This window comes from Euleptes europaea, chromosome 6, assembly GCF_029931775.1.
Source record: "Euleptes europaea isolate rEulEur1 chromosome 6, rEulEur1.hap1, whole genome shotgun sequence".
NCBI lineage: Eukaryota > Metazoa > Chordata > Lepidosauria > Squamata > Sphaerodactylidae > Euleptes > Euleptes europaea.
In genome coordinates, this window is record NC_079317.1 from 50,834,901 (window position 1) to 50,859,942 (window position 25,042).

At 40.4% G+C, this 25,042-nt stretch overlaps 1 protein-coding gene and 1 non-coding gene across 2 annotated transcripts; both read left to right on the forward strand.

The window, feature by feature from the left end:
• The first annotated feature begins 252 nt into the window (after nt 1-252).
• Nucleotides 253-23,835, forward strand: CHP1 (calcineurin like EF-hand protein 1). Its single transcript, XM_056851465.1, has 7 exons — nt 253-357; nt 11,508-11,580; nt 17,163-17,243; nt 19,420-19,547; nt 22,497-22,558; nt 22,901-23,023; nt 23,563-23,835. Exons 1-7 carry the CDS (start codon nt 291-293, stop codon nt 23,614-23,616), a joined length of 588 nt encoding a protein of 195 aa, XP_056707443.1. The 5' UTR covers nt 253-290; the 3' UTR covers nt 23,617-23,835.
• On the forward strand, nt 9,101-9,242 carry LOC130479850 (small nucleolar RNA SNORA17). Its single transcript, XR_008933397.1, has one exon. It is a non-coding gene; the product is annotated as a small nucleolar RNA SNORA17 (small nucleolar RNA).
• Nucleotides 23,836-25,042: the final 1,207 nt, after the last annotated feature.

Below are 25,042 nucleotides of genomic sequence, written 5' to 3' on the forward strand. Positions count from 1 at the left end.
ATCAGGCCAAAAGGGAGAAACGGAGCAGACGGGTTTGGACCGTCGTTCTGCGCACGCGCACTTTCGATAGGCTGGACCAGTGATGTACTGGGTAGCTGGGGGAGGGGGGACGGGAGGTGATAAGAGGGGGCGTCGCGCGCTCTGTCAGTTGCAATCTCGGTAGTTGGCGCAGCGTCGCTGATTGGCTGGTCTGCGCAGTGGCGGCTCACCGGCTGTAGGCCGAGAGGAGTCTCTCTAGCCTGGTCTCTGGCGCCTTCCTTTGCCTGGTTGTTCGCTGTGAGGCGGCCGTGATGGGTTCCCGGGCGTCCACGTTGCTTCGGGACGAAGAGATTGAAGAGATCAAGAAGGAGACGGGCTGTGAGTATCAGCAGAGGCCGGGCAGGCTGGCCTTAATTCCTCAGGGCCCTGTCGCGCGTGGAAATCGTCTTGGGGCGGGCGAGTCTGTTTGGTTCTGTCCCTGTCTTCCCCCTGACGGGCTTGGGCGGAAAGCCGCCGTTTCTTGGCGTCAGTCAATGTCAATAACCCGGCCTGAAGCCTCTACCCCATTCTGGCTGCCTTTGGCCCTTCAAAACATTTCGTTCGCCGCCTCTCTTCCTTTTGCCCAGCAGAATGTCGGGTTGGTTGTCAGAGTGTTGCGTTGCCTGCCCTAGGCACCCTGTAGATTTCTGCCTAGATGCAGTTGCCGAAAAGGGTTGCGAGCTGCCCTGTCTACATAGGAAGGTAAACTTCAGCAGGTGTTGCTTCGTCTGTGGCCAGCGGGAAGCGGCACCTTCAGAAATTCTTTCCTTACGTGGCTCCTGAAGATACAGGAACACTTTTGCTCTGTTCTATCTGGTCAGCCTCTGGGCCCATGATAGGAAAGGTCGTGTTCCCAAACACGGGTCTCTTTCCGGTTAAAGTCGACAGACACCTTTTCTTCAAGTATCTTGTTCCCAAATTCTTCAACGTGCTATAGTCCTGTTGGTTCAGAGTAGCTGCCAATAATTGACCTGAAAATCTTGACACAATGGAATGAACACTCTTGTGTCAGACACATCTGACAAGTATTTTTTTTAAGTGAAGATGTGATCTTGGGGGGGGGGTTACGTGTTGAGCAATTAATCCCCCCCACCCAAAGAGCATTGAGCTCAGTCACAGAACAGGTGCTCATGCTGGTAGTTGTATGTCTCCATAGTTGTTAGAATCTGGATATCTTTTGGAATTCTGGCAAGAATTGTGGGGGGGGGGGAGAGAAGTTTGTAAGAAGTTTAAGATAGTGCTGGCAATTTTAATGCTACTTTAAAGTGTTTGTTTTATCCTGTTTTAGATAATCTAAGCAGCATAAAATTTTTACTGCCTCAAGTTTTTAGGTGGGGTGTGAGTACAGGTAGACTTGTTTAGAAGGTCTCTTACCTAATCCCTGGATATGTGATAGTTGATGGTGGCAAAGTAAAGAAGGAATTGAACTTGCTTGTGCTCACGTATGTTATCTTAATTGCTAGTGCTACATTTGTTCCTGAGATAAGTGTTCAAAGTAAGTCCTAGCTTAAATTAATCCTTGTATTATGAATGCTGCCATCTGAGTAAAAAACACAGCATCACTTCTTGGGAAAATCTTCAAAATGTGAATTTAACTAGGATGTGTTGCACTGCTACCTTAGTATGCTTGGAACATTCAAAGGGATAGTTGTCAAAGCAGTACTCGATTTCTGGTTCTTTATTGCATAAACTTTTGTGTAAGTGTCTCAGAGCAACATTAGTGCATCTGTGTTTATTTATAGTACTTCTAATGTGAAATTCTAATGTGATAAAGTCACTGCCTTTATCAGGTTCGCCTTCATAACAATCCTGTGAGATCATTGTAATTCCCATTTTACAGCTGAGATAGTGACTTGCCCAGGGCTATATGGCAAATTCTTGGCTGAACTGATATCCTAATGCTGATCTGTAGCCAAGTACAATGGTATGAGTTGGGCAATGCTGCCATGCAATAGAGCAGATTTAACATAGCATTAGATTATCAGATTTTCAGTGCTTTGTTCTGTACAAGAGAGCATAAGAAAGGCAATGCTGGATCAGACCAAGGTCCATCAAATCCAGCAGTCTGTTCACACAGTGGCCAACCAGGTGCCTCTAGGAAGCCCACAAGCAAGACGACTGCAACAGCATTGTCCTGCCTGTGTTCCAAAGCACCTAACATAATAGGCATCCTCATCTGATCCTGGAGAGAATAGATATGCCTCATGATAAGTAGCCATTTTTACTAGTAGCCAGCCTTCCAAATTGGCAGCCATCACTACATCCTGGGACAGGGAATTCCACAATTTAACTATGCGATGTGTGAAGAAATACTTCCTTTTATCTGCTTTGAATCTCTCAACCAACAGCTTCATCAGATTACCCCGCATTCTAGTATTATGAGGGAGAAAAGCTTCTCCCTGTCCACTGTCTCCATACCATGCATAATTTTATAGACTTCTATCATGTCTCCCCTTAACATCCTTCTTTCCAAGCTCAACAGCCCTAAGCGTTTTAACTATTCCTCATAGGGCGGTTGCTCTCTAGTCCCTTGTTCATTTTGGTTGCTCTTTTTTGTACCTTCTCAAGCTCTGCAATATCCTTTTTTAGTTTTGGTGACCAGAACTGTACACCGCATTCCAAGTGTGGTCTCACCATAGATTTGTACAAGGCTAGTGTGATAGCAGCAGTTTTATTTTCTATTCCTTGTCTAATTATGGCCAGCATGGAAGTTGCCTTTCTCTCAGCAGCCGAACACTGGGTTGACATCTTCATCAAGCTATCCACTACCACCCCAAGATCCCTTTCTTGGTCTGTCAGCACATATCCCATCTGCCAGCACATATCCCATCAGTGTATATGTGAAGTTGGGTTTTTTTGCCCAAATATACATCACTTTGCACTTGGTCACGTTGAATCTCATTTGTCATGTTAATGCCCGTTCCTCCAGTTTGAAGAGATCCCCTTGGAGCTCTTCACAGCTTGATTTTGTTTTAACCACCCTAAATAATTTGGTATCATCTGCAACCTTGGCCTCTCGGTGTTCACCCCCAACTCCAGGTCATCGATGAACAGGTTGAAACGCACTGGTCCCAACACAGAACCCTGAGGGACCCGCTGCTCATATCCATTCATTGTGAGAACTGACCATTGATTCCTATTCTCTGCTTCCTATTTTTCAGCCACCTCTCAATCCATAAGAGGACTTGTCCTCTTATCATATGACTATGAAGTTTGCTTAGCAATCTTTGGTGGGGGACTTTGTGAAAAGCCTTTTGGAAATCCAAATACGGAGTGACCACAGACTTATTCCTGTCCACATGCTTATTGACTGACTTGACTCAACTCTTGAGGGCACAGTGTCATCAAAGCCAGGCCCAGGAACTCTTCCATCATTCTTAGATCCAGAAGAAAGCCCCCTCCTTCCAGTTACCATCAACAAGGCTAGAAGGAGAAGAGGGTGCAGGCAGGAACACTTTTATTATGCCTGGATCTAGCTCCAGCTAACACCCCCCTTTCCTCCAGTTTCCAGCTGCCTTTGCTGGGCCAGGTAACCCTTGATAGTGTCTGGATCTAGATCGCCTAACCCCCTCCCCTATTTCAGAACATTTTGTATTCATTTCAGTTGCTTGTATTGGATTTTTATTCGTGAGCTGCTTTGGAAGGCAAGGCAAAATTATCATTTATTAATTTAGTGCATGTTTAGGCCACATATAGAGCCTCGCCACATATAGAGCCCTGTGGCCCAGAGCAGTAAGCTGCAGTACTGCAGTCAAAAGCTCTGCTCATGACCTGAGTTCGATCCCGATGGAAGTTGGTTTCAGGTAGCTGGCTCAAGATTGACTCAGCCTTCCATCCTTCAGAGGTCGGTAAAATGAGTACCCAGTGTAGATTCCTGGGGAAGGCAGTGGCAAACCATCCTGTAAACATAGCCTGCCTAGTAAACCTTAGGATATGTTGTCACCCAATGCTTGCACAGGGGACTGTTTTAGCCTTTATAGGCCACATTCCATATACATATCCCAGGCAGCATACAACAAAGTTTCATGAATATTAAAATTCATTATAGCATGTGAATAAATCTTAAAGCATAAAATCTAGAATGTCACAATATTGCTAGAGTACAAAATATAATGCATAAATTGTGCCATGGTTAACAGAAAGTCAGATGGGTTCCTTGTGTGTATTTGAGGTTGGTTTGCTTGACAAATCTTGAAGTTCAAAAGTTAATACAGGACAATGCAGTATTACAACCTGGTGATGTGGGTGTGGGTTATGTTCTCAGGACTGCAGGTCTCTCACATGATCAGACTCACCTTTTTTCAATTGCTTAACCGCATCAAAAGAAACTAAAAATACACTCAATGGTTTCCTGGTATTACTTTTTGTAAGCAACTGCTGTGGTTGCCATGGGGATAGTATATCAGTAAGGATAGGCTGACTGATAGCAGCATAGCTGGGGAGAGGTGATGCAGGAAATTAAATCAAAGCTATCGTGATTAATTGCTTTCTGGAAGTGCATGCAGTAAGACAAAATACTGAGAATTGTGTTATGATATGTGTCACAAAAAGGGGCTACATGTTGTCCAGGATTCTCCTTTTCTGTTTATGTAACTTATGTGGATAATCTTTCAAGTATAATTATATTTGGTAGAATAAAAAGCCAGACTCTGTAGATAAATTATACAACTTAGACAAATATATTTTGTACCAGTCTGTTTCTACTAGCTGCAAAAGAAAGACAAAAAGAGCATTGAAGCCCCACACAATCACTAGAAACCTTGTGTAGTCTCATCTGGCTTTTGCCAGATGCTACCGTAAATGTTAAAAATAAATGGATTTTTTTAAATAAAAAGAGAACTGACGTTTTAAGATGGTAAAATTTATACCAGTTGGAAAAATTGTGTTTGTATAGCTTTGGAATGCTTTCATAAGTATAAAGTAGTCCTGGGTCTTTGAATGCATGCATTTTAAGGTCTGCCTGTGAGGAGCTGCTAGATTGCATGTGAAGAAATGGACTCCAGTTCATGAAAATTTACACTGGAATAATAGTTTGTTAACCTTTAAGGCAGGATGGATTTGATTTAAATCAAATCGATTTAAATCACTAATCAGTAAGACTAGGTTTCAATCATGGTTTTCTACATAAAGACTCATTGCTGGTATAATTTTAATATTTACAACCAGATGAAAATTTCATTTTTAGAATAATAACTTTTCAGATTAGTTTTACAGTTATATCAAATTACTGATTTGCAATAATTCAATTACTTGAATTATTGCAAGTGCCGCTTGTGGATGCCCCCATCGTTGCCCTTCAATCCATGGATCTGTTATCCGAGGACAGTCTAGGTCAGGATTCCTCAAAGAGGCCCTGGATAGAAAGGCAGATTACGCTTCCAGGAAGCCTCATGAGGATAATACATTAACCATCAGAGCTACAGCTACGGTGGCCCTGAATTCCAGAGCCTCCACTGTATGGGCCAGGAAACTGGGCCAGTTGATTCCCAGAGATAACAAAAGGGCCACTGAAGGATACAGTCAGCTGCTCAAAGCAGTTACCTTTCTGGCAGATGCATTGCTCAACTCCATAACTTTTGTGGCCCATTCCACGGCAGCCTCAGCCACTACGAGGCATGCCCTATGGCTAAGAGCCTGGCAGGCAGATCTCTATTCCAAATCCTTTGTCCTAGCCTACCCCTTTCAGGGGGCCAGACTGTTTGGGGGAAAATTGGGTAAGATCCTGGTGGAAACCAGAGACAAAACGAAAGTGATGCCTAGGAACTTGATGAAAGGAGAACCTTAGTTCCGTTTTGAGAACTGCAAAACCAAGCATCTGTGATAATATCTTCTAGATAGAAAAAATGCCCAAAATAATCTTACAGCAACCTCTGGAAGAGCATAACATTGTGAATGGATTAATGGAATTAATTTACCAAAAACTTTAAATGTTGCATGAATATACAGCCTCATGCTACATAATTAAAAACTAATCTATATTTCATGATGAATGACCTTTGGTCTATACATAGAAAACTGTTTACACTATCTTAGATTTTCCCTCAAAAAGCATTTTATTTTTTAAAAATACGATTTAAATTTTACAAACATTTAAATTTTTAAAACGGATTAAAAAATTTAAAATCATTGATTTTTATCAACCCTGCTTTAAGGTGCTACCGGTACTAGTCTGTGACTAATTTTATACTGTATCTTTAACTACATATTATGAAATACTTGTGTTGCTGATGGAGATCAACATTTGCTGTACTTCTGCAGAAAGAACTTTAGCCCTATGGGGTAATTAATTTATAAAATGATTTCAGTGTCACATCTAGCCATTGAACAGTTTCATGCTGAGAAATACTTTTAAGAGGTTTCACAAATCACACACGCTATGGTTAATGTGCTGTATTAGCTGGAAGTGTGTAACTTTCTGAAAGTCTCTTTCTCATATTGTCACTAGATTTCTTTCTTGGATCCTAAACATAATATTTCGTTCATCTTCTTCTACAACTATACTGTTGTCATCCTTTCTCACCAAATTAAGATTAACTCAGATATGTCTTACCCTTCATTTGGCTTTTTGCTCTAATGTGTAAGGATACTTTCCTGTTCACTGACAGTGTACTCCCAAAGAGAAGTATTGCCAGTATCTAAAGAGACATCATATAGTAATTATTGAATGAAGCTAAACGTTTAGCTCCTCCATTTTATCCTCACAGCAAGCATGTGAGGTAGGTTCAGCTGAGCATGTATGACTGGCCCAAGGTCACCCAGCAGGCTTCCATAGCATGAGTGAGGATTTGAACCTGTGTTTTCCCGACCCTAGTCCCACACTTTAACCTCTACACCCCACTGGCTCTAGTTTTATTTTGCAATTTAGTTATAAGGTCACTACTATGAATCTTGAACTGGTGCAGTATTTTGTGGAAATTAAAGCTATACTGGACAATTTCTTGACATGTCCTTACCAACACGGTTGTAAAAAGCAATATGAAACTGGTGTAGTGGTAGCTCACTCTTAGTGTTCTATTCCTCTTAATGCTGCAGGCACCAGTAAAGCATACTCAAACTCAGACTTTTGTGAATTCGTTACTTTGAAAAGTGTTATGAAAAATGAATTTAGAATATAATTTGCAGCTTATAGAGCAGGGTGGATTTGATTTAAATCACTAGTCAGTAAGACTAAATTTAAATCATGGTTTTCAACATAAAGACTTGTGAAGTATTCAGCTCAAGAGGTTATTGCGGGTCTGTTCTACCATTACACTTTTTCTGATTCATATTTCTGTGTTGTTTCAATATCAGGTTTGGGTTAGCTGTAATGGCAAACCTTGGTATGATGTTATGTGAGCAGACTGTTCCCAAACACTGTTCATAGAAATACAGTAGTATTTCTGAGGAAAGTGTACCTGTATAAGAGATGCTTTGTGTAAGTGGGACTTTTTAAAACAGCTGTTTGGCTGATGGTATTGTTGCTTGTGCTCTGTGCTGCTGTTATAGAATACTACAAGTGGCATTAGTTTAAATAATTTGCTTGTTGATTTCTGGCTTGCAACAACTTGCTGATTACAGACATAGGAATGTTGCGCAGGCACATCTATTTTTCCTTCTGTAAAAGTTTACACGGTATGACAGATTGGCAACATCTAATCTTCTTTGCATACCTGTTACATTTTTGTTCAGAGTAGTTGGCCTGCTTTCATATTTCCCTACATTGTTTGTGGTAATTGGAAAGCCACATAACACTGGTAATATAGTTGTGGGGAAATTGTGATGTAGATAAGTGTGACCAAATCAGGTTTCTCAAGGAAAGGCCACAGCTAATGACCTAGCAAAAGTTGGGTGAAGGCACTATGGTCTGGCTTATGATACAGTTTTCTGGCCCTCGTCTGCTCTATTTATACTCATCCATAGCTAGAGGTGTAAAATGTCCAGGAATTTTGAAGCCAGGGGCGAGAGCTTTTTACAGAAAAAAATTGAAATTTTGGGGAATCTTGAAATATATGCAAACTGTTGTATCAAACCTAAACTCTTTTACTGATTTTACAAAAAACAAACAAAACATATTTATACCTTGTGTGTGTTAAGTGCCTTCAAATCACTTCTGGCTAATGGCAACTCTATGAATTAATGACCTCCAAAATGTCCTATCATTAACAGCCTTGTTCAGGTCTTGCAATCTAAGGGCCTGGCTTCCTTGATTGAGTCAGTCCGTCTCATTGTTGGGTCTTCTTTTCCTGCAGCCTTCAACTTTTCTTAGTATTATTGTCTTTTCCAGTGACTCTTGTCTTTTGAAAATGTGACGAAAGTACAATAGCCTCCGTTTAGTCATTGTAGCTCCTAGAGAGAGTTCAGGCTTCCTTTGATCCAGAACCCACTTATTTGCCTTTTTAGCAGTCCACAGAATCCATCAAACTCTCCAACACTACATTTCAAATCTCAACCTTCTTCCTGTCAGCTGTCTTCATTGCCCAACTTTCACACCCATACTTAGTAATGGAGAATAGAGTTGTTTGAGTTATCTTGATCTGGTTACCAGCAATACATCCTTACACTTAAGGATCTTTTCTGGCTCCTAATGAGTGCCCTTCCCTTCTTATATATGAAAGTATATATATGAATTATTATCTAATGCTGTGGATTGTCTTATGCAAAAATATGCTATATATTTTGAATAAAACTTTGTATTTCATTTCACTCATTTAAAAGAAAAATAATGGTAGTGTTTTTTCAGTGTTCCTCTAAATTACCTACTTTTCCTTTAGAAAAATTGAAAAAGGCTTTCCATGCTCTAAATTTTGAGTGAGGAAAACCTTGTCTTGAAAATATTTCATTTTAAAAAGAGAATGTGTTTCATAAGAGTGTTTTTTCAGTGCTCTCCCAAATTTCCTGATTTTTCCATTATACCAGTTAAGGCACTCCTCAGACTTTTTCATGTTCTACTTTTTGAATGAGTGAAATGCTTCTCAAAACAACAAAAAAGTTTCATAAGAGTTTTTTGGTGTGTTTTCCCTGTGTATCCATTGGAGAAATATACATTTTGAGTGAGAAAAACCTTGTTTAAAAAAAAATCCACTCATTTTAAAACAGAAAACGTCTTGCCCCTAGAGGCGTTACAAGCATGGTTGCTGTGCTTTGCTTGTGTCATTAGGCGGCAGAGAGAAAAACAGGCTATGTCTACGCTCTGTGCTCTGAAAAGCAGACCTGTGGGCGCACAGAATGATTGATAGCCTGACAAAGCAAAAAAAAAAGAGAGAGAGAGAGAGAAATGTTTTATAGGGTTTTTTCCTGTTCCCCCCTCAGATCTCCCAATTGAGAAAACTGAGGAAAGGTCTTTGGGGAAATAAATGGAGAAAACCGAGTCTCCCCACCCCCATTTTTTTCCTGGACTTTTACATCTCTATGGCCTCACCTGACCTGAATGGAGAGGAGTAATAAAGTTGGGTGTATTAATCAGTGTATTAATGACACCCCACTCCAAATTTCTGCATTTATCTCCAAGCAGTTTCAACATGGAGGACAAGGGAGGCTCATATAGGATCCCAAATTCAGAATAATTCATACCCCAGGCAATAAGCTGTGAAACAATCCTCTTATCCTAAAGATAGTGTTTATACCATATTGCTATTCATTATATTTATGCTGCAGTAAAGTTCGTACTAGTTGAATCATATCCCTAATTACTTGCACTGCCTAATGCCAGCAGCAGCCATATGCATTGTGTTATGGGGCACTTTCATGTACCTACTGAAACAAATTATGTCAAATTGTGCTGTGCTACTTTTGTGCTGTTTATCAACGCCAGACTGTTAGCACTGGCTTGACTGAGTTTGGTATGAGAATAATGCATATTTATTGAAATCAAGCCCAAATTAAGCATATATTGTTCTTGAGGGCTGTTTAGACAACTTGGGAGTCATGTTTTAAAAGCTTAATGCTGTGAATTGGCTTGCTTAAATGGCTCTGAACTGGAAAGGACATTGGATTGTGTACATTGTGGATGTCTGTACATTTTACAGCAGTTTTAGTAATCAAATCTATTATGCATTGATAAAGCTAAATTTATTTATTTAGAATAATAAGGGTTAGTGGAGTGTTAAGTGTTGCAATGCAAGTCATACCTTAAAAACTAATATTTACTGTAGGCCAGAACTCTCTTCATCAGAAGTATATAACGTCAATGGGGGACTATATGTATCATGAATAAAGAGAAGAAGGTAGAGGATGCTGTTTCATAGTGAGACCAGAGGCCTGGCAGTGGAAAAGACTTCTATGTAGATCACAAATGAAAACAAGATCTAGGCAGAGGAGTAACCATTCACTCAGTGGTTGTGACCCACTCCAAGACTCCCCAAAGTGGAAAAATGCTTAGCATGGAAAGTAACTATAAATAATGAGGATTTGCTAAACCCCAGTTAACTACTGTTGATCAGCTTTATATGAAAGTTTTTGAACTTCCTTTCAGTCAAATACAAATATCTGAGATAGAGCAGAATTTGAACACAGCAGGTTTTCGTAGTTAAAGGAAACCAAAAGTCAGTTGACCTTACTAGAAAATGTGTTTGTCTAGTAAAGACAAAGCTGCTGTTATGGGAAGATTAATGTTTTGCAAATTTTGGATTTTATCTCTAAAACTTAAGTATGCCATTACCATTTTGAAGAAGAAAAAATGAGGCAAGAAAGATGTTACGATTTTTATCCAGTTCTCAAGCTGGAGACAAGGTCTAGAGTTTGGTTTCAGGCTAGGCTTCTCTTTCATATGCACTCTGATCACATCTAAATATTCTCAGCAACCAAGATGTGTGGATAACTCATGAATTGGGGTTATCTAAATACCTTTTCAAAGATTCCTTATTACCTGTAAATTGACAAGAATAAATGGCATTCACTCAAGGAGTTTAGAGAAACTGGCAGGGCAAGTTTAGAACTATTGGTGTCCCACCCCAGAGAATTTAGAAATCTTCTATCTGCCAAGTGGCTTTAGTTAAAATGAAAGCTAGGTTAGACCTTTGACCTAATTTCAAAGAAATGTAGGTTAGAAGGGATCAGAAAATGGGTGGGCAAATGTATAAAACACACAGAGAAGGGCTAGAAAGTACATTGACATGAAGCAAGGAAAGAGATAGTCACTGGCATTTGCAGGTCAGTATCGGATATGTCATCTTCTGTACTTTGTTTGAGGTTTGAGGTTTTTCCAAGGAAATGTGTGGGGAAGCTGGAGCAGCTTCCATCTCACCAGGGTGATGCTTTATGTTAATGTTTCACCTCAGGTTTATGTTTATTTTAGGTTTTCTTTTTTACAGGAAGAGTGAATACCTTTTGTTACAGGAGGATTAGCTGTGTGAGGCTGATGCAGTAAAATCAAAAGGGGTCTTATGAAAAATCTGTTGTAGCATAGTTCTGGCCACAGAATTGCAATGGGGTGACTTCTACTCCTGTATTCATTAGCATGAATTAGTTGTTAGTGGTGTTGTTACACTTTTCTATTTTCTCTCTTTTCTCAGTTTCTCACAGTCAGATTACTCGTCTGTACAGCCGCTTTACCAGCCTGGACAAAGGAGAGAATGGCACTCTTAGGTAGGTACTCTTCACACAGCTAATGTGCCTACTAGGTGGAGTTTTGAAGTCCTGGCTTACAAAAAGATTGGGATTTTGTAAATTCTGTCCCTGTAAATGTGAATTGTGTAATTTGCAATTATTTGCAATCAAATTACAAGCACATCAAATCACATAAGGAGCGTTCAGTTTGGAGAGGTAGGCCCATCATTAAATATGAAATCTTACACAGTCAGCCCATTGTTAATTCTAGCCTAGTACTGTCGTCTTTAGGCAGCAGTGACTCTCCAAAGTTACTGGCAAAGAAATCTTTTCCAAAACAGCTGCGTGAGGTCCTTTAACTGGAGACAAGAGAATGAGCTGGGTTGGTTAAACCTGATATGCAGGTTCTGCATGTAAAGAATGTGCTCTGACACTGGTATGGTCCGTTTTCCCCCTTATTACAGGAAGCAGGTGGGAGTGGGTTCAGATAAATGGAAAGCAAGCTTGAGGGCAGGGTGAAGTTTGAAAGCAAATAGATATATGGGAAGATAATAGACAGCTAAACCATTAAGAGTTATCTTCCAGCCTTGCAAAATGTGAGAGATACTGATCAAGTGGCATTGTGCAATGGAAGGGGCTGATTAAAGGGTGCCGGAGATGTGTGGAACAGGAGAGCTGGTTGGAGACTTATTTTCATGGCCTTGGACTGTCACATCTGCCAGATCGTCTCTCCCCCTGTGTTCCACCAACTTCACTCATCTGAGCAAGGCCTTCTGTGTGTCAACCTGCAAATGGGTGACATCAACAACTGTCCATACACACACCTTCTCCATTGTATGGAATGGTCTGCCTGAAGAGGTCAGGAAGGCCCCCACTCTCCTGGCTTTTTGCAAACTATGCAAAACTGAATTATTCAAGAGGGCTTTTCTAGGAAGGCAATTAGGGTAGCACTGTACAGAAGGTTTCGCAAAGTATGTCACCAAGGAAGTTAGCCAATACAGTTATTGGTTAATGTGAGTAAAGATGGGGGTCAGTCGCAAATTATGTTAATATTAGAAGACTAGCACTATTTTAAATAAATAAAGAGGCTTCAAAAGGGGGTAGTTGAGGAAAGAGGCAAGATAAGGTGGTTGGAGACGTAGGAGGCTGGCATGCCCTCTTGACATTCCCTCCATTTCCCTGTTCTGAATTGTTAACACCACTCCTTGTTTTTCTGCTTTCAGCTTTCTTGGTATATTGGCTTTTCTATTAAAATGCATATTAGGGCGTGGTTGGCCGCCTTTAAACTCCACCTTAAACTGTGCTTTAGCACTGAGGGGTTCCTAGCTTCTCTGAAGCATGACCCTTTCAAATCCTCATGGCAAAAAATCTTAGATGAGAAACTGGCGCTGCTGGGCTTCTCGCAGGATATGTTATCAGATCTTGGGAAAACTGAAGCTTTTGCCAAAATTAAAAAGCGCATTAAAGAGCTAGATTATAACAGCACTACTTTCCATGCTCGTCGCGTCTGTTCATCCCAGTTCTTCGGAATACCCCCTCCACGTGGTCTGCCTGCCTATACATATTATCTGACAACTCCTCGTCTCTGTAGAGCTTTTTGCTTGGCTAGATTGAATGCTAATCCTTCTATGGTAATGCAGGGCAGAATTCTGAATATACCATACTCAGACAGGATCTGCCCTTGCTGTTCTGGCTCTATTGACACATTAGCCCATGCCCTTTTGGAATGCCGCTTTTACAAGGAACTTCGATCGCACTATATTTCTCCCCTTTTAATATACAAATCCAATGCCTCTGTGACTGACATAATGCCTTTTTTACTAAGCGACAGGGACCCCAAGGCTACATTGTCAATGGCAAGATTTGTTTCAGTCCTTATATCCCTCCAACACTAGATATATGCTGCTCAAGATCAATTGATCAAGGAGCTTCTAGGGGATAAAAGGAAAAGGATTAAAATGCATATTGAGTCTATAACACATGTACAAAATACATTAGCCCCAGTTGCCTCCCCTTCATCCATGCTAGGTTCAAATGCTCACTTGGTTAGGAAGCTTCTGAGGCAAGATCTCACTTCATGACCAGTTTGATACAAATATAAAAATAAAACTTTTACAGAAATGCAGTGAGTGATCTGTTTGTGCCACACAACCCATTCTGCGTTCTACCATTTTTGCAAATTCCCCCCTCACTACAGACCCCCCCATATCACATCTAGTACTGCTTTAGGGATGTAGGGCTATCTGAGGGAGCAGGGAAATTAGGGGGATAAACTTCAGTGGCCCTGGTCATCTTGGGGGACCATGCAGCAGGGCTCGTCATGCCATTTTTTTCAGACAGTGTTTGGGTTGAATCTGGATGGCGATATGGGAGGCATAGGGAATCACTGGATCAAATCCAGTGTGTATATCTTTACAAATATATTTTACCCATATGCTGGTAACTTTCCTCTTTAATCCAGTGAAAGATATGGCTTGTGTCATGTAAGAGACCTCCTGCTGGCAACTTGCTTTTTCCCACTGCCACTCCTTTGGGCAGTGGGAGAAAAGTGTTCTAACCCCCCCCCCCCACACACACAGACCTTATGTCATGCATGACATAATGTCGCTTCTTGGAAAAACAGTGTGCATTGTTTGCTCTAGGAATCTCCAGTAGCTTTGTAATTGTGTCATAAAGTTTCCATAATTCCTAGAGCAGCACAGTGTCACTGCTGGTTTCCCCTTGAACTGATTTCACACATGCCAATGATACCTCCCTGCTAGGTGCCAGCCATCAGCTGGCAACCTTAGTCCCCACCCTTGTTGAGCCTGTAGGCACTTTTGGAATGGTGGGAGAAGATAATAGGTTGTACCACAAAATGGCTACCAGGGGGACGGAACAATGACAAAATGTTGGGAGGCTCCACAAAATGCTGGGAAGTTGTAAGCCAAGCCTGTGATGGAGGCATCTGTTTCTAAATGGGAACTCTTGCAGATGCTAGGGTGATGCCTCCTGCACTCTTCTAAAGCACCTTTCTGCATCATGGAGGAAGAGGAAAGCTGGGATTGGTTCTTTGCTTTGGGAAACAGATTCTGTTTGGTTTCAACTTCTAAAGAAAGGGGAAGGTTTGTTCCATGCACAGCCCCAAGAAGAGGTTTCTGTGTCTAGAGACATCAGGAAGTCTGTGTGTTTTTCTACACTGTATCACAGTAGTTTAAGCATGGGTGTGTGTGTTAAGTGCCATCAAGTCGTTTCCGACTCATGGCGACCCTATGAATCAATGTCCTCCAAAGGGCATAGGTGCATGGCTGTAATTGCTCAGTTACATATATACATATTTAAGAAGGCAACGCTGTATACATGGAAAAAAGATACGAGGATCAGTAATGAGAACAGTCAAATATAATGACAAATATAAGAGGGAGTCACTGGTACAAAACTCCTCTGTACAGAGAAGATAGTCTGTTGCTGAATGTGTACTCCACTGTGTAAATAACTTATGTCAAATACACTGGAGGGCCTTGTTGAATATTAAATGAATGCTCCTCCATCCTGCTTAGTAACTTGCTGCTAAAATGCACTGGTTCCTAGGGAGATCCTGTTGGAGAGTTTCTGTTCTGAAATGTGAACAAATACAAAGTAATAATTTCCTGTATGTTCTAGCCTAAGCCAGGTAAAGTAGGTTTTAAATTGAGACTTGCGTACATAAAATAAGTACACCATCCTTCTCAGTATTCATTTACTTTTATGACTAGTGCAGATTTTCCATTTGGCATACTTAGCAAATAATGTTCCTTTCATGGGCAAAATGGCATATTTAAATGCTAGTAACAATACAACAGAAAGAGTCTTAAAAGGCATAATTAGATGTAGTTAATTTTTAACTTCAGGACCAGCCATAAAACATAGAAACGTCTCACCTTTGTCTTACATTTAAACTTCAGAAGCTGAATCTTAACAGCTGGAGTGCTAATGGAAAACTTTAGCAATACTGGGAGTCCAACATAGATGTGCATTGTAGTTTTCATTGGTCACCCACACTGGTTGGATTTCTTGCCTTCTGTGCTGATTCTCTAACAGAAAATGGGCACCCCAGACTGCTATTGTCCCAGTGTGTATCTGTATTGTGCAAATAAAAAGTATACCCAGTGTGTATCTATATTGTGCAAATAAAAAGTATACAATTCAAAACAGCAAGCGTGCGCAACATCTCATACCAAATGCTGGCCTGTCTAGGTCTTAAGTTCATAATCTGAAAAATCTGTTCCTCCCTTCAAAATTTATTTTTGTTTTGTAACATCTAGCCTGTTTAAGAGTTCTAGTAAGCTCCTCATTTACACAGTGTTGTGTCATTTTGTTGGCTCTAATAAGATATTTCATAAACTTTAGTTTTTGTTTTGGATTTTGCATGAGCCAATATGGCTGCTTACAGTGTTTTTCTACAAGGGCTATAGACTGACATTTTCTATGCAAAGCTCAAATATTTAAAAGGTAAGCACAGTAACCATTCAAAACCATAGTAACAGGACATAACACAGAGTTCCTCAGCCATCCAACTAATTTCTCACCTGTATTGTATCAAAATTTCCAGTGCATTCTAATGCAGCCACTTCTTTAATTGAATAATGGTGACTATCAGAGCAGCACAGTGTGTCCTGGGGGATTGAAATGTTCACTCTCTGGTTTTTGTATGTTTTTGATGGCAGACTTCTCTTCATTGCTTGACACAGAGACTGGTTTGTGAAGACAGAAGGGTATTGTTTGCATGTAGGGGCAATGTGATGGGATACTGTAATATGTGTATGTGTTAAGTGCCATCAAGTTGCATAGTGATATCAAGTACCTGAACAATTTACGCCACTAAGTGAAGAGAACAGTTTGTCGAAACCAGAAATATCCTACTACAAGCTAGGTCCAAAAGAGAAAGTGATGACGTTACTTGCTTTCCCCTACAGCTTCCAGTTAAAATCACAGAAATACAGCCCAGCTCATACAATGATAATCCCCCCAAGATTCACTATGTCTGCCCTTGTTTACAGACAGTCCCTAATCTAAAAAGCAGCCCAGCAACAAATGGGGGTCACCTTAATAGAGAAGTAAGCCTTGCAACAAACCCAGATGTGAGCTCTCTCCACATATCTGTCTAGACAGCATAATATAATTACAGGACCTAATAACATGAACCATATCATCAGGGTCATCTGCCTCTTTGTCCACCAGTGTGATATATGCACTCATGTTTACATAGGTTCAATTCATCCATTTTACCCTGGAGTCTCCCTTCTGAAGGGAGCCCAGTATAAAAAAGCTAAATTAAAATTCATCAAGAAATCAAGGCTTAAGCAAAGACCAGGCATTTTTCTACTTTTTGCTGTCAAGTCACAGCTGACTTATGGTGACCCTGTAGGGTTTTCAAGGCAAGAGACACTGGGAAGTGGTTTGCCATTGCCTGCCTCTGTGTAGTGACCCTGGTATTCCTTGGAGGTTTCCCATCCAAATACTTGCCAGAGTTGACTCTTCTTAGCTTCTGATCAGGCTAGCCTGTGGCTATCCAGGTCAGGCACTTTCAAAAGTTTAATATTGATGTTCAGAATCGTTTTTCTTGGGCTAAATAACTGATGTGGATTTTTTAAAAACTGTAGCCGTGAGGATTTTCAGCGCATTCCAGAGCTTGCCATCAACCCGCTAGGAGACCGGATTATCAACGCCTTCTTCCCAGAAGGGTGAGTTTCTATCAAGTGTATTCTAAATTAGACATTTTTCACAGAGTGTACTAGTGTTGTAAACCTCCAGATGAGGCCTGGAAATCTCCTGGAATTACAACTGATCTCCAGATGACAGAGTTAAACTCCCCAGGACTAAATGGCTTCTTTGGCGGGTGGCTTGTGTGGCATTATACCTTGCCGAAGTCCCTCCCCAGGCTCTACCGACAAATTTCTAGAAATTTCCCATTCTGGAGCTGGCAACCCTATAGTGTAGATGTAGAATGACCAAGATGTAGACGTGATCACACCCCCCCCCCATTTTTAATACCAAATAGTTTCTGTTGTGCTTCCACTGTATGTTAATACATGGAAAGTAACTGAGACTTCCTCTTCAGTATTCAAAAATAACTATGGTAAAGGTAGAATTGCAATGATATTCAAGGTACGCAAGCTGCTGTAACATGTCAAGATACCTCATTCAAAGCATCATGTAATCTACCCTCTTAACAGAGGTCTCCATTGAGGAGTTTTAATTGTTGTTGTTTTTTATTTAAAACATTTGCATCCTGCCTTGTGCCCAATGAGGCCCTGAAAGCAGTGGACAATTAAAAGATGTTAAAAATAACTTCAAGAACAGTATGTATACATAAAACCAACAGTTAAAAAAATGTGGTGGGGAGGGAACCCAGATAAAACAGAAGTCTTCACTTGCTGGCAGAAGACAATGATCAAAGGAGTTAGCAAATCTTCCTGGGGAGGCAATTCCATCATTTTGGTGCCATGACCAAGAACACCCTTTCTTGGCTTGCTATCTGTCTAGTAGCATGTCTGTCTTGTTGGGATTAAGCTTCAATTTATTGGTCCTTGTCCATCCCAGAACTGCCTCCAGGCATCAGTTCAAAGTTTCCTCAGCCTCCCTGGTATCCCCTGGAAACAAAAGGCAGAGCAGCTGAATGTCATTCATACACTGGTGACCACCCAAATCTTCTGGATGACCTCACCCAGCAGTTTTTAATGCTTTTTAACACTGACAAGGCAGAAGTTTGCGGGACCCCAGAGGTCAAGGGGCTGAGATGCAGCTCCCCAGCATGTCCTTCTAAAGCCTACCTTCCAGGTAGGACCTAAACTGCAGCAAAGGGTACCTTTCAGCCCCAACCCTGAGAGGCAGTCCAGAAGAAAGGATATCATGATCCATGGTATTAAAAGCCTCAGAGGTCCAGGAAAATCAACAGAGTCACACTCCCTCTGTCCTTCTCCCAACGCAGGTCATCCACCAGAGTGACAAAGGCTGTTTCAGTACACCATATTTCAGTTCTGCTGAAAAATACCATCTCTTTAGGAACAAGAAGTTGTTGACAAAATATTTAGCAAATCTATTGATTCCCATACACCAAACAGCTTTCACTCTGGCCAATGTCAGTGTTCTTCCATCTGCTTTATTAGAAGAGAGATACTGTAGTGTGCCACTTCAGGAGTGTTTATGCTGTTCACTACTGGGGAAGTTTATATATATTCTTATAACCTCTCTTGTTAATGAATGTTTATTCTGCTTGTCCATGACCATAATAAATCATTGATTGTTTGAGTCCAGTAACCAGATGTGGAACCAAATTGGAAAGGGTAGACGCTAATTATTAGTTACTGGAAAATCTTTATGGCAGTTCGTTAAGCATTTCTTGTGCACTATAAAGGCGTAGATTTATTTTCATTATTCCCTACCCAATTTATCAAAGGAACCTTACTGGTTGGCGCATAAGTTCTTTTAGTTTTTCTTTTTAATGTGTTGTTTTATTAAACTGCTTTTACATTGTTGTTGCCTGCCTTGGGTTATGGGATGCTGGGACAAAAGCTGGAAAATAAATATTTTAAATAAATAAATCAACATGTTTTAGAAACATCTCAGTTTTTATCTTGCCTTGGAAAAATTGTGTTTTGCTAATTAGCAAATTCCCAGTTGAGAAGTCATTATTTATGTTTTGAGATGCTCATTGAACATTCATTTGTTTAAACAGCAAGACAGGTTTTATGCTAAAAAGTAAGAAAAGCAGGCCAGATTGGTATGTTTTGAATAACCAAAAGGGAAAGAAAAGCTTTCAATTAACTACATTTCCCAAATGTGGGTAAAGTATTTTGTGTGACACTTGCAGTCAAGAGGGACTCTAATATTTAATTATGTGTCATAACTTCTGTGCAGAGAAGACCAGGTAAACTTCCGTGGATTCATGAGAACTTTGGCCCACTTCCGCCCCATTGAAGATAATGAGAAAAGCAAAGACCAGAATGGACCAGAACCGCTCAACAGCCGGAGCAACAAGTTGCACTGTAAGAAATTTTAAATTATACAGTCACTGAGATTAATTGTGCCACAACGGAGAAGGCACATGTATGGGCAGTTGTGGATTTTGCCCATTTGCAAGTTGGCACCTGCAGAAGACCCTGCTCCAATGAGCAAAGCTGTTGTGATAGATGATAGGGGGAGATGCAGTTTCACAGATATGAGTGTCCAAGGCCATGAAGGGCTTTGTATGTGATAGCCAGTACATTAAATTGAGCCCTGTAACTGATGGGCAGTGAGTGAAGAGCCTGCAGGATGGGAGTAATATGCATGTCTTCCGTTAATAGCTAAGTCATGGCTTTCCATCAACTGGAGTTTCCAAATTGATTTTGAGGGGAGACCAATGTACAGCTCATTTCAGTAGCATAGTCTCAATGTTACTGTGGCATGGATTCAGGTGGCCAGATCAGCCACATCAAGGGAAGAGGCCATCTTTCAGGCTAGCCTGAGTTGGAAGAAAGCATTTTTAGCAACTGCATTATCTTGCTTCTCCAGTAATAAAGTGGGTCCAGTATAACCCCAAGGTTCTTAACTGAGCCAGTAAGGGCCAGCTGAAGTGGGGAGCACAATGTCCTTCAAGATCTTTGCCTTCTCAACCAGCATTACCTCTGTCTTTTCAGGGTTTAGTTTCAATTTGTTCACTCTTAGCCAATTTACCACAGCAGCCAGGAAGCTATTCAGGACCTCTACTGCATCACCAGGGATTATGATGAAGCTCATTACTTGATATTTGGATTTCATGTATTTCAATTTAGAATAAGAATTACTAGGAATATTGCTTCGTAGCATTTGAAACTTGAATAGTGCTATAGAAAAATATTTTTGTTATGCATAAATTAAATACATATCCTTCCTTCTGTTCTACTCTCTTCTCTTTCTGCATGCTACTCTGTTACCCTGATACACCACTCTGAGCTTGGAACTCAGTCCAATAGAAAATGGAAGTAGTTCACAAACTTATTCCAACAGCTGTTTCAGTAGCCTGGAGATCACTGACCCGGCCTTGCACTTCTAGGATGTGATGGGAAAATTTAAAATTTCAGCTGGGTTCAAAGAAGGGGTGCAAATCACTACTAACAACTGGAGAAGAAACTTGTGTCTTTCATGATTGATCGTGATCAAGGAAAGGTCTATTCCTAAGAAAATTCAAAGATGCTAACAACTTTACGGGCGAAAGCATAAGCATATATAGGCAAATGGACATCAGGATCTTGCAGAACTTTCACACAATGACAACTCATTACTGCACCAAATTGTAACCAATAAAAAAGCAATCTACACTTCCTTCTTTACACACCTTTAAGAATACTAGTAATCTACCTTACTTCACTAGCATAAGAAGAATTAGTGACTGATATGTTTGAGTAAACAATATGTATTAAAGGTTCATTTGCCTATGAGGAGAGGAATGCAGACTTTTGGAGACTTCACTTGCAAGCAGATAGCAGTGCTGGATCAGCACTAGGTTGAACATTCTCAATTCTATACTTGGCCTTCACTGACATGGCTATACTATTGTTTATTCATATTTCACCTTTTCCCTTCAGATGCATCTACAACACTTGTGACCCAACCATTAAAACACTGTGATCTATTCAAGATTTCTATTCCTGAGTAGTCTGCATACAATAATCACTTTACTAGACATTAAACAGCAGCTTAATATTAAAATAGTCACCAAGAAAGTCCAGGGTTGCTATACAGAGGAAGGCACTGGCAAACCACCTCCGTTAGTCTCTTGCCTTGAAAACCCCATAAGGGGTCGCCATAAGTCGGCTGCAACTTGACGGCACTTTACACACACACAATATTTAATACAAGTAGAGGACTTGCAAGGACTTGTAGTGGGCATCTAATTCTCACACACACAATTAATTTTTTTCTCTTTCCTGAAAGCCCCCAAAGCCTTTTCTAGCTTCCTTCTCTCCGTCCCACCCACCAGCCAATGTACCTGCCTTCCTGTTTTCAGCTTTCCTTCCTTCCTTTCCCCTGGCAGCTGTGTCCTGGGAAAACTCTGGGTGTGTTCTGTGATGCCATTTGCCAGGCCGGGCCCAGTAGCATTGTGTGACTCCAGGGTCATTGAGGTGATACCAGCCAGGCCATAGTCAGTTGTATGATGGGAAACCTGCAAGGAATTGCAGGGGGACTCTCACTTTCCCTCTTCCCCACACTATGTCCTCTTTTTAGCCCAAAATGGTAAATAAAACACAGCAAAAGGTCCATGGGGAAGCAGTTCTTTGTGAGGCCTGTGCCTTGGCATAAAGGTAGGGTTAAAAGGTAAAAGGTAAAGGTCCCCTGTGCAAGCATTGAGTCATTCCTGACCCATGGGGTGACATCACATCTCGATGTTTACTAGGCAGACTTTGTTTACGGGGTGGTTTGCCAGTGCCTTCCCCAGTCATCTTCCCTTTACCCCCAGCAAGCTGGGTACTCATTTTACCGACCTCGGAAGGATGGAAGGCTGAGTCAACCTTGATCCAGCTACCTGAAACCAACTTCTGTTGGGATTGAACTCAGGTCATGAGCAGAGCTTGGACTGCAGTACTGCAGTTTACCACTCTGTGCCACGGGGCTCATATAAAGGTAGGGTGCCTAGGAGTAATTGCTGCTGTTTCTTCTGGCCTCAGGAATTGCAGGTGGTAACTCTTTTGGAGTATTCAGTTCTATGTGTGTTCTAGAAATTCCTGTATGTGGGAAAAACAACATTCTGCTGTACATATGCTGATGTAAATTGAAGTGATATAAAATAATTACTTCAAGGAAAGTTCCAGCTTTAACTGGTTGGGCCTTTTTGTTCCTGACAGTAAAGTATGGGGAGCTCAAAGGAAAGTATTTGTATTTTAGAACAACTAATTGCTCTGTACCCTCAAATTTTAAACAATGCACTCTGCAGAGAGAAAAAATGACCAACCTTGAATTGTTTTAATTTCCTTTAGTTGCTTTTCAACTGTACGATCTGGATAAAGATGACAAGATTTCCCGGGAAGAGCTTCTTCAGGTACTTTCATCTTATACATCCTGTAAGCCAGTTGCGTATCACTTCAGGTTTTACTGTGTGCTTGAAAGCTAAGACCCTGAACGTGCCTCATAAAGGGAGTATATTGGAATGTTATGTTAAATATTAAATTAGTCATCATAGCTTAAAGGGACCTCTGAGTTGAGAGGCAGAAAATCTGCACTATTTTCTCTTTTCCTGAAAAACTCTTGAGCACAGAAAAATCTTTTTGAAAGAATCTGTGTGTCACTTAGAAAAACAACTTTAGTTGAGTGGCATTTTTGTGAATTTGATACAGTATTCTGTTACTTGAATATGAGAAAAAACTAACTTCCTAACTTGCAGGTGCTGCGGATGATGGTTGGTGTAAACATCTCTGATGAGCAGCTGGGCAGCATTGCTGACAGAACTATCCAGGAGGCTGATCAGGATGGTGATAGTGCTATTTCTTTTACAGAGTTTGTTAAGGTAAGGAAACTACTTTCGTTTTGGCAGTCCTGATTACTCTAGTGCAAGGATTTTCTGGTCAGATTTGTGTGATCAGTGGGCCTAAAACTGTACTGCTTCTTCATTACATTTGCAGTTTCCTCTTGTCACTAGTTGTCCTTGTGTGGACAAAAATGAACAGAGGTGGCCCTTTGTTCTGACAAAAGCAAACAATATAACTTGGTAGCTTAAGCTGTTCTAGCTAACATCCTTTTCTGTTCTTGGGTGCCCCCATTGCAGATCGAAGTGAAGTGGAATTTAACATTTCACAGTTAAGGTGGCAATGTTCCTAACATGCAAATTGTTTCTTGAGTGTTCCTAAGTGCAAATTTTATTATCCTTATAGCTATTCTGTTGAAAACCACTAGATTGATTTAAAAAAAAACAACAAATTCTGGAGGACAACAAAATGTATCCAGTATGAAAGATGACTATCTGGCAAATGATTAAAAAAAAACCCCACCTACTTAATACTGAGAGAGAATTCTATAACAAATTGTAACTGTTTTGCTTTTCTGCAGGTTTTGGAGAAGGTGGATGTAGAGCAAAAAATGAGCATCCGATTTCTTCACTGATGGATCAAGGTCCCTTCCTTGTTACCCTGATATTTAAGCAATAGAGTTTATTTGACCCTCCTTTCTCTTGAGCTTTGCTACTGGTACATGTGATGTACATCTCCAAATCCTTCTCAGTTTGTTCCATCAACATGAACATTCCTTCTGCATCAGAACAAAAGGACGTGGCTGCAGTGCAGCCTGGAATGGAGCAGTTGAAATGAGCCTCTTCCTCACAACTCTTTGCAGTGCTTTCCGAGTAGAAATGTGTTCTTCTCATGTATGGTAGCCTTTGATCATCTTATGAACTCTGAATTGAAAATACAAGAGGGCAGATTCCACTGAAGAGCTATTTGAAGTAATGTACAATATAAATCTGTTTAACTCAGTAGTATATTCTGTTCTGTTTTTCATGCCTTCTAAATGTCACAATAATAATGCAAGGCCAGTGGTTTTGTTTTCAGGTCAAAGGCTTGGGGGAGTATTCCTATTCATGTAAAATACGAATTTGTAGGACACCAACCAAGTCTGTTATCCACAGTACCGAGAACACAATAACTGGGCACCTGCATTATAAGTTTTAATTGTCTGTTTTTTCCTTTACTAATAGAAGTTAAATACCTTCTCACTAATCCTTCACCCTTTTTTGATTATCAATTTTTTCAAAGTTTGCAACATATTTTGTTTATTGCACAGCTATGATGAAAGTCTTATTTTCATATTAATCGTGCAACACTAACTCAGTTGGATTTTTGAGCTCTGGCAGTTATTTTCACAGCCCAGGCTGGAGGCTTGGAAAGGGGTTACATGCCCTATTCATTAGATGGGAACACTAATATTTTTAGGAAAATGCCAAGCACATGACTAAGGTTAGGTTATATTTTACTTCAAGCACACACCAATTATTAAACATTTCTACAGTAAATTTTGATGCAACATCAGCAGTAAAAACTTGAAAAACAATGAGTGTTTGGACCTTTCAGGGTTCGATTGTCTTTGTGGTTCAGCAGGCAATGCTATTGTGCTAATTATCAAAACACACTAACTTTTCAGCGACACAACTTGAATTGGCAGTGTTGGCTTCCAAAATGCACAAAATACTTCTACTAAATCAGTGTTCAGATGCTCCTGTCCTCCCCACTGCTTTCATGTGTCAGCATTTCTATAAGTATTGAGTGCAATTTTATCTAGTTTACTTCTGTCCTGTACAATTCACTGATCTTTCAGAGTTGCACACAATTTTTTCACGTTAAAAATCCAGACCAAAATGTCAAGTTGGAAAGGCCTGGGAGCAAAATTAAAGATTGATCTCTGTAAAATAAACACGTTAGGATTTTGAATCATGGTATAACAGAGATTTTATAAAAAGAAGGGATGTAACAGTAACATCATTATGTTAGATGTTATAGGTTGACATAGCTTATTTTCAAAGAAACACATTTTCCTT

Coding starts and splice junctions, on each gene's coding strand:
- CHP1 (XM_056851465.1), top strand. CDS start 291: ATGGGTTCCCGGGCGTCCACGTTGCTTCGGGACGAAGAGATTGAAGAG. Junction 11,581..17,162: donor GGAGAGAATGGCACTCTTAG/GTAGGTACTCTT, acceptor TAAAAACTGTAG/CCGTGAGGATTTTCAGCGCA. Junction 23,024..23,562: donor CTTTTACAGAGTTTGTTAAG/GTAAGGAAACTA, acceptor GCTTTTCTGCAG/GTTTTGGAGAAGGTGGATGT.